We start from the raw sequence: 18964 nt of genomic DNA, 5'->3' as shown, positions 1-18964 counted from the left end.
GATAGAGACAGCCAGTGAGAGAGGGAACACAAGCAGGGGGAGTGGGCCTGATCTGGGGCTCGATCCCATAACGCCGGGATCATGCCCTGAGCCCAAGGCAGATGCGTAATCGCTGTGCCGCCCAGGCTCCCCTTGGACTGTTGGTTTCCTGTACACATGAGACAGCATTAAACTGATTCACCCTAGACAGTTCAGCAAAACCTGTAGGAAATCACTTGAGATTCAAACGTCGGTAGTAATTTAATAAGTCTAAAACATTTCAACTCTTGCCAGGGACATGCATATGTGGGGGAGTATGCACATACAAAAAATTCAAATGGAATCTGAATATATCCAGTAATTAATAGCTCTTTTAAAAGGGTGCCTGGCTGGCTCAGTCAGTAGAGCATGCAAGTTCCAGCCCCAAGTGGGGTGTAGAGATTACTTAAAAAAACAAACAAACAAAAAAACCCACCTGGCAATAGGTCACAAGTGATAAACCTGTTACCATGACAAAATAGAGGATGGTATTTCAATTGTGAACAGAATCAAAATATTTTAAATTAGAAAAATAAAACTATGAGCTCAATGAGCAATGACTTATCTAAAACTATGGTGGACTTAGATGTCGCTAAAAATCTTAAAACATGATATGGTAAATGTGTTCTATAGAAATAAATATTTTATTGGGTAAAATTAATTGTTAAGATTTTTTAAAGATTTTATTTATTTATTTGTCAGAGAGAGAGCAGAAGCAGGGGGAGCAGCAGGCAGAGCAAAGGGAGAAGCAGGCTGACCACTGAGCAAGGAGCTAGATGCTGGACTCAATCCCAGGACCCCAGGATCGTGACCTGAGCCGGAACGCAGATGCTTAACGGACTGAGCCACCCAGGCGTCCCAAAATTAATTGTTAAGATTAAATGTGGTAGTAGCCAATATAGAAATGCAGGTTCCTATGCATCATTCATTTTTCCAATTGCTTGAGGAAATATGAGTTATAAAAGCATTTATTTAAATCTTCTCTTCCTACATTTTTTAAAAATTATTCAATTGCTTTTGTATAGTTGTATGAATAACGGGCTTACTACTAAATGGTCATATAACTTATATAATTCTATCATTTTCTTTTTTTAAAAAAATTTATTTATTTATGAGGGGAGCCTGTGTGGCTCAGTCGGTTAAGCGTCTGCCTTCTGCTCAGGTCATGATTCCAAGGTCCTGGGATAGAGCGCCTCAACAGGCTACCTGTTCAGCAATGAGTCTGTTTCTCCCTTTTTCTCTCTCTCTCCAATAAATAAATAAAAATCTTAAAAAAAAAAAAAGATTTACTTATTTATGAGCGAGAGTGCACGTGAATGGGGGTAGGAGCAGAGAGAATCTTCAAGCAAGCTCCCTGCTCCGTGACAGGGAGCTGAATCCCACAACCTATGAGATCATGACCTGAGCTGAAACCAAGAGATGCCTAACTGATTGAGCCACCCAGGTGCCCTATAATTCTATCATTTTCAGTATACTCATCGCTTGGAGACCTCTAAAGTTGTACAGCAAAATCCACATCTAAAACTAGCTATGTGGAGGCACCTGGGTGGCTCAGTTGGTTGAGCCTCTAGCTTCCACTCAGGTCATGATCATTGAGTCCCACGTGGTGCTCCCTACTCAGTGGGGAGCCTGCTTCTCCCTCTCCCTCTCCCTCTGCTGCTCCCCCTGCTTGTGCTCACTCGCTGTCAAATAAATAAAATCTTTAAAAAAATAAAAATAAAAAATAAAACTAGCTACGGAGGTCTAACTACATTTTTAGGATTTTGTGAGCAGTTAGAGGAATCCGTATTCCTTTAAATTTAAAAAAAATTACCGTTCCTAATGTTTATTTTTTAAAAACCCAGGGCACCTGGCTGGCTCAGTCAGAAGAGCATGCGACTCTTGATCTCGGGGTCATGAGCTGGAGCCCCACATTGGTGTAGAGATCACTTTAAAAATAAGTAAATTTTTAAAAAAAATAATAAAACCCAACAGTGTTACTCAATAATATTTAAATATTCCTAAAGTAATTAATATTCAAATATACTTAGAGTTCCAATGACATCTCCAAATATAAAAGATAACTAGAGTCTAACAGTTAGTGAATACTGGGGATCAGTTAGAGAACACATGTAGCCAAAGTTACCACTTAAACGCCTAAGCAATATACAACACAAAAGCCACAGCTCCTAACACAAGGAACTTAGAGAAACTCACTTAGGAGACATATGACATAAATAATAGAATATTTAGCCTTTGGAAGAGAAGCCTAAAGATGTTAACAACTATCGTGAAATACATGAAGGTTGTAATATAGAAGGAATAATTTGTCACGAGTTACTTCAAAGACAAAACCAAATATAGGAAGAGTGGAGTGAGAGAAATTCAAAATTTTAATTCCTAACATTTTTCACAATTAGGGTTGCCGATTAATAAAACACTTCACCTAATGAACAGCTGTAATTGGCTTGAGTTGGACAAGATTACTTCTTGTTCAGTGAGGTTTTGATTCATTGAAGATCTCTCCCACCTCCATATGCTATCCTCAAAGATAAAAAGAACCATTATAACAATGTTGGTTGGATCAAGATCCAGCTGAACCTTCAATTTTTCCAAAAGTGAATTACCATGACACATTGTAAGTATGGTGAAAACTGTAGGCAGTGTATATAGACATGGAAAGTTTCTGTTAATTTAGGTTTTATTTTCTTTTTAAAAAAATGATAAGCATTTGTCATAAATAACTCCTTGAGCATACTGTACAACTTTCACTATAGTATTGCTCTTCCTTTGTGAAACTAGGTAAACACAGGATATATGTGATTCTCACAATGTTCAAAAATTCCAGAAAAGTAGATAGTTTTATTCATTGTATGGTCAGGAATTTAGTATTAGTATTAATAATTTGAATAATCCATTCAAAGAGGAAAACCAGATTAATTTTGTGAAGAAAGGTACAAAATTAGAAACTTAAGTTTAATTATTTTTTTAATGTATAAGTTTTACTTTTTGATCCAGTTTTCAGGGGAAACAGGGAGTCTGTACTTCCCCTATGTTTAGAAGAGGTTAAATTGCTAATCCATATTTTACAAAAGCTTTGGCAAGGAAACAGATTACGTGGAATTTCTGCGTAATTAAATTGAGACATCATCATATGTTGTATATTTGGAAAGACTGTAGGTTCTTTAGGTCAAAATTTTTAGAAACAATTACATATCAGACTTAGACTTCACTGGACACAGCACTGTAAAGTTTCTCTTTCCATCAGTGAAAAATAGCAAATCAGGTTTCAGATCCATCAAAACCTGACTTTAATAGAGCTGGTTTGAGCTACTCCTTAATACAAAGCCTAATTATTAAGGAAGTACTTAGGATAAAAACTCAGGTCTCTTGGGGCACCTGGGTGGCGCAGTCGTTAAGCGGCTGCCTTCGGCTCAGGGCGTGATCCCAGCGTTTTGGGATCGAGCCCCACATCAGGCTCCTCCGCTAGGAGCCTGCTTCTTCCTCTCCCACTCCCCCTGTTTGTGTTCCCTCTCTGCTGGCTGTCCCTGTCAAATAAATAAATAAAATCTTTAAAAAAAAAAACAAACCTCAGGCCTCAATTCAGTAACATTCTGTTTAATATCCATCTCTAAAAGACAAAGCAAAAAATATAATCTGCAATCATCAGAACTTAGTTTAGAAGTTGATAAAATCAGATCAATGCATTGATTTGTATCTGTAAGGGAAAAAAAAGACATATCTAGTAGGATATAATCTCAGGAAGCACACAAATGGACAGTCTGTTGTGAAAATAAGTATTCATTTATTAAAAACAAAGTTCAGAAAAACATAGTTGTTAAAACATGGTTAATTTTGACAACAGGAAGTCAGGGAGCAAAAAGTGTGATGAGAAAGTAAGGATATCAGTTACTAAGTTATATTATACCCACCTCTTCAATTATACCCCTGGTTATCTTAAAATATATAATGGTAGCTCTAAGGACTCTAGACAGATCTCTGGATTTATGGCATGTTGCCTTTCATGCTTTATTGATTTCCAACTTTAAAATTACATGCCCAAAGGGTAGTATTTTATGATACTGAATCAAATGCATATTCTTGGAAAATTTCTCTCTTTTAATGTAGTCTATGAAATATTCCTGTCTAATTTTAGGCTAGTATTTTATCTGTTTTGTTGTTGTTAGAAGCTTTATCAACTGTTTAAACTCTCAGGCCAAATTGCCCTGAAGGAGAAGATGCATAGCCGTCCAGATTTTTTTCAACATTGCATCTTTGGCCCTCTTTCTTAAAAAGGGTATAGTTTCAGTTTAATTAATACTGATTTTTTTTAATGTGCAAAAATCCAACTCTGCTTCTTAAAGCAAATAAAAGGAACAAAAATATGGCACCATCCAATAATCAAATGCCAATAAAAATGGCAGCAGTACAAAGATCTAAGCAAATCTCAAACACAACAGATTCGTAATTAGAACACCATGCAATGATTAATTTTTAGCAAGAACAAGAAGCTTAATAACAACAGGTAAAAGAAACCAAGTACTGCATTATAGTGAACACTAAGCTAAGTAACCATAATTAACCTTACAAATTCTCCGATATCATAATCACTTGCTGTAGAGTAACTGTATATAAGCCTCATTTTTTAAATTAAATGCCTATTCGACAAAGCTAATTGGAACAAATACATTTATGCAAATTTACATCCTAGAATAATAAACAGGAGACATTAGTCAAGGATGAATTAAGAAAGTTCTATTCTTCTTCGTCATCTGAGTTATCAGGTGGCAAAGGACATGCTCTGTGGAAAGAACAGAGAACTTCAATAGTCACCTGAGTATCGACTGTTTTAAAAAAAATATTTATCAACCTATATAAATCAGGAACATTAATAGTACAATGTGTCTGGTCAAGTGAATAGAAATGAGAGAAAATTAAACTCCATTAGTTGACAAACACCTACAAATTCCAAGTACTAGAGCAACAAATTCTTTAACTATTTTACCTGTTTATTTGTCAAATCAGTGTTTTTTCTTGAGGATATGTTGCCATTTTTATTAAAAAGGGAACCTCTATTTCTATAGCATCTTCTTTCAATTAAGTGGATTGATAAAGAGTATAATAGGGATGCCTGGGAGGCTCAGTTGGTTAAGCTTCTGACTTCAGCTCAGGTCATGATCCCAGGGTCCTAGGATCGAGTCCCACATCGGGCTCCTTGCTCTATGGGGAGCCTGTTTCTCCCTCGTCCTCTGCCTGCTGCTCCCGCTGTGTGTGCTCTCTCTCTCTGACAAATAAATAAGTAAATTCTTAAAAAAAAACAAAAAAAACAAAAAACCCAGAACTTTGTGATAATAAAAAGGATAAAAATCAACCAATCCATCCAAGCAGAGAAAACATAGCGAGTTGCCATATTTGACTGTATATCCTTTTGAACCATATAAACATATTACCTAATTGGAAAAATCTCAAAATTAGTTAAATTGGTACAAGATAGTTGTAGCTTTTGAAAAATAATTTACATTACCCCAGAGTCATTTTGTACTCATTACACTTTTTATAGAGAAAAGTCTATTAAAAACTTAACCATAAATCAGAATTTTTTAGAGCTGATGAAGATCCGTGAAATCTATTCTAAAATAAGCAGTTTTCAAATTAGACCCCATAAGCCTAAATGGTCATAGAGCTAGGTAGTAAAAGAAGCAATTTAAAACAAAGGTATTCTGACTTGATATGAGATTATCATTGACTTACCTACTATCAAATTACCAAGAGGTCTTCATTGTATTTTCCTGGAAGTTAAATCAAGTTAGCAAATGAACACTACCATGAGCCAAGCTTCCTTTTTGCAAGGCCCTGCTGTACTTTATGTATCATAGCTCTATTCAAGGTTTTAGGTAGTCTTTCTTGATTCTGACTTCTCCCCCATGCAACTGAAGGGAGTTTAACCTGCCTTTGTGAGAAAAATAAAGCTGTAGGAGTAGCAATGCTTCAGATTATAAATTAGAGAGTTTATAGCAGAAGATCTTCTGATAAACTGATAGTTTATTAACTGCTATCAAAAGTAAATCTATTGATTTATTATCAATAAAGAGGTAATTACAACTTTCAACAAAGACAAATGTAGGAACAGAGTCTAAAGGAATAATATAAACCTTTATTACCTACTTTTATGTTATGAATTTTATTACACCATGGATCAAAGTTCTTTATGAAAATATACATGTTATCTTTCTCCATATAATTGAAAGCCTGTAATATATATTTTATTTTTATGTTGATCAATAATGGTCAATGGTATAGCCGTATCTGGCTATATTGCCAAATATTTTGTTTCCTTAGTGGAAGTCACAAATAATTCAAGAAGGCTGTAATATATTCTAGAGCTAATATTGACTATTAGCCTGTCATATTAGAATGAGAAAGAACAAGGAAGAATGGTGCCAGACAGTGACAGGGAACTAGAAGAAACTTACAGGATCATGAAAGCAAGTCTACTAAAAGGCTCGATCTAAAAATGTATCCTATTCATTGTTGATTTTTGTTGGAACCAGAAATCGTAATAGTGACATAGCAACAAAGTCTAAAATTTAGTTACTGCTCTAGAGTTTGACATTCCTTTTAATTATCTCATAAGAGGGGTGCCTGGCTGGCTCAGTCAGAAGACCATGTGACTCTTGATCTTGGGGTTGTGAGTTCAAGCCCTACATTGGGTGGAAAGATTGCTAAAAAAAAAAAGAATTTAAATATCTTGTAACATGGATGGTAGGCACTCAATATTTATTAAATGATCTTATGAACAGTATTGAATTCTTAAAATTTTATATGCATAAGCATCATTTTACATATCCAAATGCTGTTTTAATTGCTCTTTCAGCCATTTATTTTTATTTCGTTTGTATTCAATGGAAATCAATTCCAAACACAATGTACAATCCCAAACAGACGTACAGTGTTTAGATATGAAACAAAAGGAATGTTCATTCATACCCAGAGATCCCACATAGATTGAGATCTGTTGGGTCTGGTTGTTCCCCTATAGGTTTCTAAAGATGGCAAAGAGTGGTTTAAGACTTATTAAGCCTACTATGACCATATTGGATACTGTAACATGTATAAGCATCAGTGTGTAAACATGTGAACCAAAAATTTCATGGAGTGTCTATTTCTAGGAAACTTTCTGTACATCAAGGCAGTTGTAAAAGTTTTTCTTTCCAGGGGCGCCTGGGTGGCACAGTGGTTAAGCATCTGCCTTCGGCTCAGGGCGTGATCCCGGCGTTGTGGGATCGAGCCCCACGTCAGGCTCCTCTGCTGTGAGCCTGCTTCTTCCTCTCCCACTCCCCCTGCTTGTGTTCCCTCTCTCGCTGGCTGTCTCTATCTCTGTCGAATAAATAAATAAAATCTTTAAAAAAAAAAAAAAGTTTTTCTTTCCAGAATCAAGTACTCCTAGATTTAGGACCAGTTTTTAACTATCTAAAAATACTGATACAGAAAGTATTCCAAATGTAGTTATTCTGATTCATAACTTCTTTTTTTTTTAATGTATTCACAGAAAGAGCACAAAAGAGCTGTGAATTTAATATAGTCAAGTCTCAGGGTGCCTGGGTGGCTCAGTCAGGTAAGCGTCCGACTTTTCTTTTCAGCTCAGGTCATGATCTCAGGGTCTTGGGATCAAGCCCCAGGTTGGTCTCTGTGCTCAGCACAGAGTCTGCTTGTCCCTCTCCCTCTGCTTCTCCCCCACTTGCTCTCTCTCTCCTTCTCAAATAAATAAATAAAATCTTAAAAATATATAAATATATTTTATATATATATATGTAGGCAAGTCTTCTGTCTTCACTTCCCCAAATACCTAATATACGTTATTTTTGCCTCCTTCATATCTTTCCATCTTAATTTCAGTATTTGTCAAATATGCCTTCAAAACAGTAATTTTTAAGTCGTAAAAATTATTTAACAAGTGCAGAAATAAATGGCGTTATTTTACAATTGGTTGAAGTCGAAGCACTTCTTATCTTTGGATTCAAGTTAAGTGATCCAAGTTAAATAAGTGAGTCTGGCACTCTTATCGGATGGGAATGTGTGATAGGAAATGCCTGTCATTTGACTTTTAAGTTTATATGCAAAAATTACTCATGCTTAGATTTGTAGTAGATTCCAATAAAAACAACATTGCCCTGGAACATGTCAATTACTACATAAAGTCACATGCAGTGCCAACTCCAAAGCCCCAGAAGAAAGAGTTCCCAAGAGAACAATGAAAACAATGTAAAATTTTATGTGGAGTATATCAGCATTAAAATAGGGCTGCTGAAATAATACGCAGAGGATTTACAATAACACCTGGTTGTTCCTTCCAATGTACGTATAAATAGAATCATGGAAGCTTTTTATATTACCTAATCATTTTATGGACTTCTAAATTTAATGAATCAAAGTAAAAACCCAATTTCCATTCTGCAGCTTATCCGCTTTCTCTAGATCAGGGTGAAATTATTCTTATTATCAAGGTAGAGTCTTCAGTGTCCATATTTCTTTTTTTTTTTTTTTAAAGATTTTATTTATTTATTTGACAGAGATAGAGACAGCCAGCGAGAGAGGAACACAAGCAGGGGGAGTGAGAGGAAGAAGCAGGCTCACAGCAGAGGAGCCTGATGTGGGGCTCGATCCCATAACGCCGGGATCACGCCCTGAGCCAAAGGCAGACGCTTAACCGCTGTGCCACCCAGGCGCCCCAGTGTCCATATTTCTTAAGCTACATGTAATCACATCATTAATTTTCAATGTCTCTCTCTCTTCAGTCTTGTACTTGAAATTCCAGCAGATTTAATAATGGCATTTGTTATCTAGTCAAATCCTTCAGATGCTCTGTAATTCAGTCCAACTGGGGACTCTCACATTTTCTGTGTTAATAAAATAAAGAGTGGAATTAGCAGATCTGATGAAGACCTGTGTTTTCCTTGTCGCATTGGACTTCTAGTTGCCATATGGATTGGGCTTTAGAATATGCATTAGTGAACAATAGATGTTTTTTGGCCTGGATATGTTTAACAGTAGAGATGTAGAAGGGCAAGCAAGACCACAAGGAGAATGGCCACTGACTATGGGGCACAGGTAGACATTATGGGTTCAAACAGAAGACCTGGTGTGCTGGTTAAAGGAATATGTGAATAAATCTGTGTGGATAGGAGCAGTGCCAGAAATAGCAGCCACAGACTGAGCCTGACCACAATCCCCTTACCCATGTTGGTCATTGTACCCTGGGTCAGACTTGCTGTTCTCTGCTCTTTTGGATCATAGGCTCCTGGCTAGTGCAGGAGAAATAGCTAGCAGGGTCTCAAACCAGGTGGCATCATAATGACAGTGGCATGGCACCATCTGCCCACCCATGCTCACCATTCCCCAAACCTCCAGTCACATAATTTGTTTTTGAAACACAATTCTTCAAAATAGTTTAGAGAGCCTGGATCCTATTACTTATAAGTCTATTTTTTATTTTTTTTTAATTTTTTTTTATTTTTTTATTTATTTTTTATTTTTTTAGATTTTATTTATTTATTCAACAGAGATAGAGACAGCCAGCGAGAGAGGGAACACAAGCAGGGGAAGTGGGAGAGGAAGAAGCAGGCTCATAGCAGAGGAGCCTGATGTGGGTCTCGATCCCGCAACGCCGGGATCACGCCCTGAGCCGAAGGCAGATGCTTAACCGTTGTGCCACCCAGGCGCCCCATAAGTCTATTTTTTAAAAAGAAAGTTTTCTTTGCCTTTTTTTTCCAAGTGGCATTATTTTTTTTCCTGATTCTTAGAAGTATGTTTGTTGTTGAAAGTTGGTAGCACAAAATGAATATGAAGAAAGGTTTTTATCCAGAGATAATCACTATAGATATTTGGTTTGTTTATATACATGTTTTTATACTATAAAAACTATACTCCCATATGCAGAATTTTTGTTTAATGTTTATCATGAGCATATTTCTGACATTAAAAGCTTAAAAAGCATGACTTAATTATCTTCTTTTTCTTAAAGATTTTATTTATCTATTTGACAGCACAAGCGGGAGCAGCAGCATAGGAGAGAGAGAAGCAGGCTCCCCGCTGAGGAGGGAGCATGATGCAGGGCTTGATCTCAGGACCTTGGGATCATGACCTGAGCTGAGGGCAGACGCAACCAACCGAGGCACCCAGGCACCCTGATGTAATTATCTTCTTAAAAAAGTGTGTACACTGGGGGTGCCTGGGTGACTTAGTCAGCTAAGCATCCCACTCTGGATCTCAGCTGAGGTCTTGATCTCAGGGTTGTGAGTTCAAGCCCCACACTGGGCTCCATGCTGGGCATGTAGCCTACCTAAAAATAAATGAACAAAAATTTTTAAAAATAAATAATAAAAATAAACAAATGTTAAAAAATATGTGTACACTGAACTCTGTATGTGTGTAGTTTTATTCCCACCTTGTTTTATTTTGAAGTATTTTTATGTATTTTTTTAAAGATTTTATTTATTTATTTATTTATTTGACACAGAGAGAGAGAGAGCACAAACAGGGGGAGCGGCAGGCAGAGGGAGAGGGAGAAGCAGACTCCCTGCTGAGCAGGGAGCCCGATGAAGGACTTGATCCCAGGACTGTGAGATCATGACCTAAGCCAAAGGGAGATGCCCAACGGCTGAACCACCCAGGCACCCCTGTTTTTATGTATTTTTAGAGAAGTTGTAAAGAAAATACACATGGTGGTGTGGTTTCTAAGTGTTGGGGATTTCTGTATTTTCCAACTTTTCTACATTGGTTATTTATTTCTTGTAGAGGTTGAACTAGTAGTTTTTTGAAAGGTTGAGTTTGTAGAATCGATGTTTGATAAACCAACCAAATTGCTTTTTTGAAAAAAAAAAAGTATAGAAAACAGACAGTAAAAATGAAAGAATAAAGACAAGAGGTTCATGGTTAATAACATAGCCCTTAGCACTTAGCATCTGATTGGGAACTGATCTTCTTTGAGTGACTGAAATGAGTAAAAATAATACTTTTCACTGATGTTTGAAATTTGGGAGTGACTTAGAAAAAGATGAGCACAAGTTTAAAAAAAACCTCTCATTTGTGTTTTCTTATCTGTTCAAGGAGAAACTTTTAAAGTTACTCAATATCCCCTTGTCTTTTATTTTCAAGAATATAAATATTTTCTTCATATTCCAGAATATAAAAACTTACTTTCTTTTTGCTTTTCCTAAGCCACTGCTTCCTGCCTCTTCAGGAATCCGATTCTCTTTTTCAGAATCTTTAGGAGACAGCCTGAAGAATTCTCCGATTCCTTTTTGCCACTTGGGTGTTGGGCGCACACAAACTGGATTCCCTCCTGCATACTTATTTTCAACTATAAAACATAAACAGATGGAATTAAATAAGAACTAAGGATACAATTGCCATTCCTTAAAGGGAAACAATTCTTTAAATTAAATCTACAGGGTTTTAAGTGGTATTACATCCACCTTAAAATAATTAGAAAATGTGAGATGATAAAGTTGTATTCAGTCAATATTATACTATATATTATTGTAATACAGTGTATAATTATATTTTCTTAGAGTTATCCTTTGTCCTAGGAAAGTAAAATTAACAGAATTTTTACAACTGGAAAATATTTTTCATAATTTATCCACAAGCAGAGCTATTCAAATAGTCTTATGTATTGTCATACTAAACTTTGACACATTTTTTCCTAATATGAGATGTTGTATAAACCACCAAAATTTTACTTAACAAGGTTATTTAAAGTACCTGTGAAAGGCAAAACAAATATACAGCAATGTGAAAGTTTCCACAAAAATAGGTTTCACTTTTCAAAGCCGTTGGCTCCTTTTCAGTTCATAAGGTAAATCCAATTCCTGATTTTTTTTTTAAAGTAAGCTTAGACCCAACATGGGGCTTAAACTTATGACCCTGAGATCAAGAGTCGCATGTTTTACCAACGGAGCCAACCAGGTGCCCCAATTTCTGATTATTTTTTTATTTTAAAACAATAATATAGAGGAAAAAATTCTGCCTCTTTATGAAATAATGGTTAGAATACTACAATGAGCAAATTACTGAGAGACTATATATATCTTTTGTTTTAAACACATTTGTCACAAACTCTACCTGTTACAAAGTTGCTTCCATATATACTTTCTGAAGTTTTTATTTTTTATTTTTTTAAAGATTTTATATATTCATTTTTGAGAGACAGAGAGAGAGAGGAAGAACAAGCACGAGCAAGGGGAGAGGCAGAGGGAGAAGCAGACCCCCCGCTGAGCAGGGAGCCCGATGTGGGACTCGATTCCAGGACCCTGGGATCACGACCTGAGCCTAAGGCAGACGCTTAACTGAGGAGCCACCCAGGCGCCCACTCTCCGAAGTTTTAAAATATTTTTTAGAAGTACAAGTGGCTTTTTAAAAATAGTGATGTGGGGCACCTTGGTGGAGCAGTCGGTTGAAGTTCTGACTCTCAGTTTTGGCTCAGGTCGTGATCTCAGGTTTGTGAGATCGAGCCCGGTTGGGTCACACTCAGCAGTGGAGTCTGCTTGGAGTTTCTCTCTGCCTCTGCCCCTCCCCACCCAATCTCTCTAAAAATAAATAAATGTCTAAAAATATTAATAAATAAAAAAATAAAAATTAGTGATCCTTTGGTTCATAATTTTCCAAAAGGAAACTTAAAGGAATGCTTTGACTACTTAGAAAGTATATGGCAGCAACCTATAGCTCAGCATAGAATTCAAACCCAGCTTGGAATGCCTGGGTGACTCAGTTGGTTAAGGGTCTGACTTTGGCTCAGGTCATGATCTCAGGATCCTTGCTGGGCAGGGAGGCTGCTTATCCCTTTACCTCTCCCTTTGCCCCTCCCCCCAGGTGCTCTCTCTCAAATAAATTTTATTTTTTTATTTTTATTTTTTTAAGATTTTATTTATTTATTCGACAGAGACAGAGACAGCCAGCAAGAGAGGGAACACAAGCAGGGGGAGTGGGAGAGGAAGAAGCAGGCTCATAGCGGAAGAGCCTGATGTGGGGCTCTATCCCGCAACGCCGGGATCACGCCCTGAGCCCAAGGCAGAAGCCCAACTGCTATGCCACCCAGGCGCCCCTCTCTCAAATAAATTTTAAAAATAAAATATATAAAGAATTCATACCCAGCTCTGCTGATTTAATTGTGTGACTCTTACCAAGTTATGTAAACCTGAGCTTAAATGTCCTCACCATTTAAAATGAGGTTATTACCAATTTCATACAGTTGATTAAAAATAAAGATCTGGTGGGGCGCCTGGGTGGCACAACGGTTAAGCGTCTGCCTTCGGCTCAGGGGATCGAGCCCCACATCAGGCTCCTCCGCTAGGAGCCTGCTTCTTCCTTTCCCACTCCCCCCCCGCTTGTGTTCCCTCTCTCGCTGGCTGTCTCTATCTATGTCGAATAAATAAATAAAATCTTAAAAAAAAAAATAGAGATCTGGGCACCTGCCTGGCTCAGTCAGTGAAGCAGGCTCTTGACCTCAGGGTTGTGATTTTGAGCCCCATGTTGGGTGCAGAGATTACTTAAAAATAAAATCTTAAAAAAAAAAAAAAACCAACCAACAATAGAGATCTGCAGGGGCACCTGGCTGGCTCAGTGTGTAGAGCATGAGACTCTTGATCCTGCCCCTCATTGGGCATAGAGCTTACTTACAAAAAATAGAGATCTGTAAAATGCCTTAAGAGGTGCATTGGCCAACATATATTCATTAAGGGCCTATTCAGTTGGCTCTGGTGATTCAACAGTGGACCAGACAATGGGATGTGGTCCTAATCATAATTTAGTGGTACAAGGTATAGAATATTCTCAATAAATCCATCACCTTTCAAAACTTTTGACCTACAGCTTCTTTTTATCTAAGGAGAGTAAATTAGTAAATATTTTCTAATGAAATATTTAGAACAGGGGGAAATTTAAGTTAACTTAAGAACCCATGAAGTTCTTCCCAGTGCTCCCCTATATGTTCTTAATTAGGCCTTGCGGAATTAATCTCCCTAACTGCTCAACTTCCTAGGAGAGGAATGAGGCACCAGATGGCACGGTATTTTCTCAACCTCTCCTTGCACAGAAGGAGCAGTGTGAAGCTATTTCATCCGCCAAGTTTTCCCTCCTAATGTCCCAAAAGCAGTATCAGGAGCTACATAGTTGGAAAACACACACAGACAGACACCATGCTAAAAGACAAACAAAAAACCAAAAATACATGCAGAAATGAAAACAAAAACTTTTACACTAAGAAGACAACGTGATTAGCACTGTCAACTATGGTCCTAATTCTTAATCTAGTGAAGGGGAGCTTAAATAGCCTCTTGCAGGAAAAAGCCATCTGCCAGTATTAAAGATAAAAATGCTAAACTAGAAAAGAAAAACAGGTTTGAAGATAAACCGTATCTGTCCCTAACCCCGAGGTTGGAGATTCTTTTCCTTGCGACCCCCACCTTCACCCCAACCGGCAGAGAGACCAAGGTCCCCTCATTAAATCAGAAGGCAAGGAAGAAATTCGAGGGTGAAGATCTCAGGAAAATAAATTCCACGGTGGTTCAGGAGGCTTGCCGGTCAGGAGAACCCTTTGAGAAGATTTCTCCAGGAGTTGCAGGGGCCCTTTTTACCTTTCCTTGACGAAAGCGATGTAGAATTAGTGGCAGAAGTGGAGGAACCAAGCACCTTCCTGGGGGCTCGCGAAGCCACCACTGCGGAGAGGCAAAGGAGAGCATTCAAAACAGCGCAGTAAGATTCCGACACCTAGTCTGAGAGCCACGTTCTCACCAGTCCCCGACCCGGCGCTGGGGAGGAGAGCCCCCCGATCGAGAACAGCAGGACAACCGTCCCCTGTCCGCGCCTCTCCTTCCTCCTGGTAAAGGCGCCAGGCCGCAGCTTCCAGAACGGCTGGACCCGTCTGGCTCACAGAGCGGTGGAGAGCCCTGGCCTCTCCCGCCCGTAGCCGGGCTGCCCGCAGAACCCCCTGCCCTCCACCGCCGAGCTCAACTACCTCACCTTTTCTGTAGGTGCCTGGGACACTGTCCGCTTTAGTCCGCACCATGGTCAAACTCGAGGAGATGAGAGCAATCAACTGACTTTCCAACAGCGGGTGTTTTAACTGCACAAGGACCCAAAAACGAATCTCCCGCCACAGTTTATATTGGTCTCTTTCCCGCGCGCTCCACGGACTCTCCGGGGAAGCCGCTCCCATTGGTTCCGCGCCGTCCCCCCACAACCAATCGCCAGTGTCCAGCGATGACAGCGGCTAGGCTGGGCTCAGTACCGTCCCGTCCATCAACTTGGCAGAAGCTTGTGATTCGTACCCGCCCCACGTGGGCGGTGCCAAGGCTCTTTACTGGGGTGCCCCAACAGTGAGTGCTAAGAGTATGAATTAGGGAAATGGGCCTTCTTAGAAAAGAAAACCCAGGAAAGACAGCTAATTACAACATTCCTTCAAAAGTTACCAGAGGTTTGAATCCATAGTGATTGACTCTAGGAAAAGAAACTTGAAATGAAGCGGATTTTTTAATGCAAATCAGAACAAAGGACTTTTTTTTTTTTTTTAAACTTCGGACAAACTCTCTGTACAGGGTCCATAACAAAACAATTCTATGGAATGTTAGAAAAAGAAGGTAATTTATTTACAAGGCTTTCTACGTTTTTAGTATGGCGTAAAACTAAAGAAAAAACTGAGTGGATTGTATATACATACACACATAAAAAGGAACAAATAAATGAAACGTCTTCCTGAGATCTATATGGTCTCAGAGTTCCTTAAAAATATGCCAAATGTCAGGGTGCCTGGCTGGCTTAGTCAGTGGAACATTCAACTCTTGATCTTGGGGTTGCATATTTGAACCCCAACTTGGGCATAGAGATTACGTAAAAATAAAATCTTTTAAAAAATGCCAAACGTACCAAGGGTACATCCCTGACACACAGTGATTATAACGCTAGAATAGGAGCTCACAAATATTTTCTATCCCTATGCCTATCTTCTAATTACTCAAAATACCTCTGGGGAGTGATTTTCCCTCTCTGAAAACCATGCATAAAACATGATCAGATGAGCTTGCCTTGGGATGTATTTTGTTAAATGCTCACTTGAAAGACAATCCTGAAAGTGTAAGCACGGCATCGATTCTCTCCAATAAATTGTGCTTGAACTTTTGGAAAATCAGCTACTCAGAACTTGAACAAAATCAACAACTACTTTTTGTTTTAGAATTAAAGGATCTTGAAAAAAAAAAAGATTAAAGAATCTAGACAACAGGTGAAATTATATTATATTATAATTATATTATTTGTATTATAATTCTATTAATTATATTATATTATAATAGCAGGAAATATATTGGAAATTACTAAGCTTTGTCTAACTTTTGGAGTCTACAGTAGAATTCCTATCAGAAAAATCAACAAGCCCCAGGGTATTCCTTTCTTCTTTGTCATCATGCCCCTCTCAATACACAATCATTCTTCAGTATACGTTATTTCCTTTTCAGTTAAAGTGGCGTCTACAAAGGCATGAATTACTTAATTCAAACTCATATTCCAGATTCCTGCGGAGATTAGAACAGCATAGAGAATCTGCTGGTCTTTTTTCTTAGTTCACACGCCAAGTAAATGGCTAGAAAGAATTCTAAATATACCTTCGCACACAGGAGCAGTCTCTTACTATAGCTGTGTTTGTATGTGTGTCTTTTAATAATAGGGAAGAATGCATATTAAGGTAAAAAAATCAGGGAACAAGCAGTGATGTCTAGCAAAAATTCTAAATTTATGGAAGCGCTTCTCCTTTAGTTAAATAAAACACAGAAAATTGGTGTGAACTTGAAAATTTCAAAGGCCTAAGGCATTGTGAAAAGTTGTAGTATATATGTATGAAATATCTGCCTAAATTTATACAAAAGAATATCTTTAAGCCATGTTAAATAGGTGTGCTTGCTTTGCTCAGGCAGAAGTGCATTTTAATAAATGATAATGACTGTAAATGGCATTGTATTACATTATATACATTACAAACTAGAGATTACAATCATTAACATATGCTTTATATAAAAAATATACTTTATTTTTTAAAGAATAGCTTTATTCTGGAGGACCTAATAATGCATCATAATTTATATGATGTACTGAGTCCTGTTGTAAAAACAATCTTGCCATAGTCCCTTGTCTTCAAGAAGTTAACATTTAAATTGTGGGACCTGAACAAAGAAACAGGTAAACAATTTGGGTATGTTTTATTAATATGAAATGTAGCAGATTTTTATAAAGAAACAAAATTTGTACCCACTATTAATTAACATTCACATTGTATTTGTTTTTTTAAAGCTAGAAAATCATATATTTTCCAAATTAATAACAAAGACAATCTACACCCAATGTAAATCAATGTGCTTACATGATTTTGATTATGTCAATGAAAACATTAGCATAAAAAGGTGAAGCAGGATCCAATTAATTTAATTGCTTAGTTTACATAGCCTAATGGGAATGAAGAAACTATAAATTTAACACAAAGTCAGCCAATTAAATTTTTTGATGGGGACTCCGGCGGGCTCAGTCTGTGGAGCACAACTCTTGGTATCAGGGTTGTGATTTTGAGCCCCACAGCGGGTGTAGAGAGAACTTAAAAAATAAAATCTTCAAAAAAATTTATTGATGAGATATATCAGAGGATAATAAGCTCTCCAGGATAATTCGGCTAAGTTTCCCCAGTCCGTTATCCCAGTGGAGTAAGGAGTAGTGAAACACATATGAGTCTGGTTGAAATAGCTTCGACTTTTTAAAAATCACTGCTAAGGGAGCACTTGGGCGGCTCAGTTGGTTAAGCAGCTGCCTTCGACTGGGGTCATGATCCCAGCCCCACTTGGGGCTCCCTGCTCAGCGGGGAGCCTGCTTCTCCCTCCGCCGCTCCTTCTGCTCATGCTTTCTCTCGTGCGCTCTCTCTCTCAAATAAATAAAATCTAAAAATAAAAATGAAAGTAATAAACATCACTGCAAGGGGCGCCTGGATGGACGGCTCAGTCCATTAAGCCGTTAAGAGTCTGACTCTTCATTTGGGCTCAGGTCATGATCTCAGGGTCTCGAGATTGAGCTGGGCATTAGCATCCAGCTCCTGGCTCAGTGGTGAGTGTGCTTGAGATTCTCTCTCTCCCTCTGCCCTTTCCCCTTGTGCTCTTTCTCTCTAAACATACATAAATAAATCTTTAAGAAAATAAAAAATAAAAATTACTGCAGGATGGGGGGGTTAAATAGGTGTTGGGGATTAAATACACTTGTAATGAGCACCAGATGTTACATGGAAGTGTTGAATCACTGTATTATATACCTGAAACTAATATTACACTGTACGTTAACTGGAATTTAAATTAAAAACTTTAAAAAGGACAATTGTTGGCAGAAAAAAAGTATTACATAAGTAAAAAAAAAATCACGACAGGGAATTTGTGTGGAAGTTCTTGAAAGCCAAATCCCAGCACCTGTTTTATTAGAGTTCTCTTCCCCCACCCCACCCCACCAGCTTCCTGGGTTGTCTTGGCTCTCCTGGAAAAGACTTGGGTTAAAAATATTTAATAGGTAGAGGTTTTAATAGCAAGAATCTAGCATTAGACCACACGGAGTATTAATAAAACCACTACCACCAAAGCAAATCTTCACAGTGGTTATTCTAGCTTGCAAGTGCTATTTTAAATGTCTTACATAAAACCAGAATAATTTAAAAACTGGCCTCTCAGATTAAGAGTTTTATCTTTTCCTCGACTGTAGTTGTTACAGGTATTGGTACTGTCTTCTCCATAGAATTCCCGATTCTCAAGCCCTACATCTAACGATGCAGAAAAATCACGCGCAGTTGAGCTCTGGTACTAGCGTAAACAATGCCAGGAAGCGGGAAAGAGGGGGTGGCAGGGGTGGGAGGGACCTGTGCTGGGGGCGGTGCCACCGCGAGAGGGGCAGTGCA

At 38.0% G+C, this 18964-nt stretch overlaps 1 protein-coding gene across 4 annotated transcripts; it reads right to left on the bottom strand.

The window, feature by feature from the left end:
• Positions 1-3600: 3600 nt before the first annotated feature.
• On the bottom strand, positions 3601-15179 carry PCLAF (PCNA clamp associated factor). 4 transcript variants are annotated; one of them, XM_034660846.1, is made up of 4 exons: positions 15016-15176; positions 14631-14711; positions 11194-11356; positions 3601-3628 (listed from the first exon to the last, which is right to left on the bottom strand). In XM_034660846.1, the coding sequence occupies exons 1-4, from the start codon at positions 15059-15061 to the stop codon at positions 3616-3618; spliced, it is 303 nt and encodes a 100-aa protein (XP_034516737.1). In that variant the 5' UTR covers positions 15062-15176; the 3' UTR covers positions 3601-3615. The 4 variants fall into 4 exon arrangements, with proteins under 4 accessions (XP_034516737.1, XP_002914287.3, XP_034516736.1 ...); XM_002914241.4 differs by lacking the exon at positions 3601-3628 and adding an exon at positions 3781-4798; XM_034660845.1 differs by lacking the exon at positions 3601-3628 and adding an exon at positions 4860-5281 and having other exon boundaries at positions 15016-15179.
• Positions 15180-18964: the final 3785 nt, after the last annotated feature.

The sequence above is a fragment of the Ailuropoda melanoleuca genome, chromosome 5 (genome assembly GCF_002007445.2).
Source record: "Ailuropoda melanoleuca isolate Jingjing chromosome 5, ASM200744v2, whole genome shotgun sequence".
Classification (NCBI taxonomy): Eukaryota; Metazoa; Chordata; class Mammalia; order Carnivora; family Ursidae; genus Ailuropoda; species Ailuropoda melanoleuca.
This window is presented reverse-complemented; position numbering and strand designations above follow the sequence as displayed.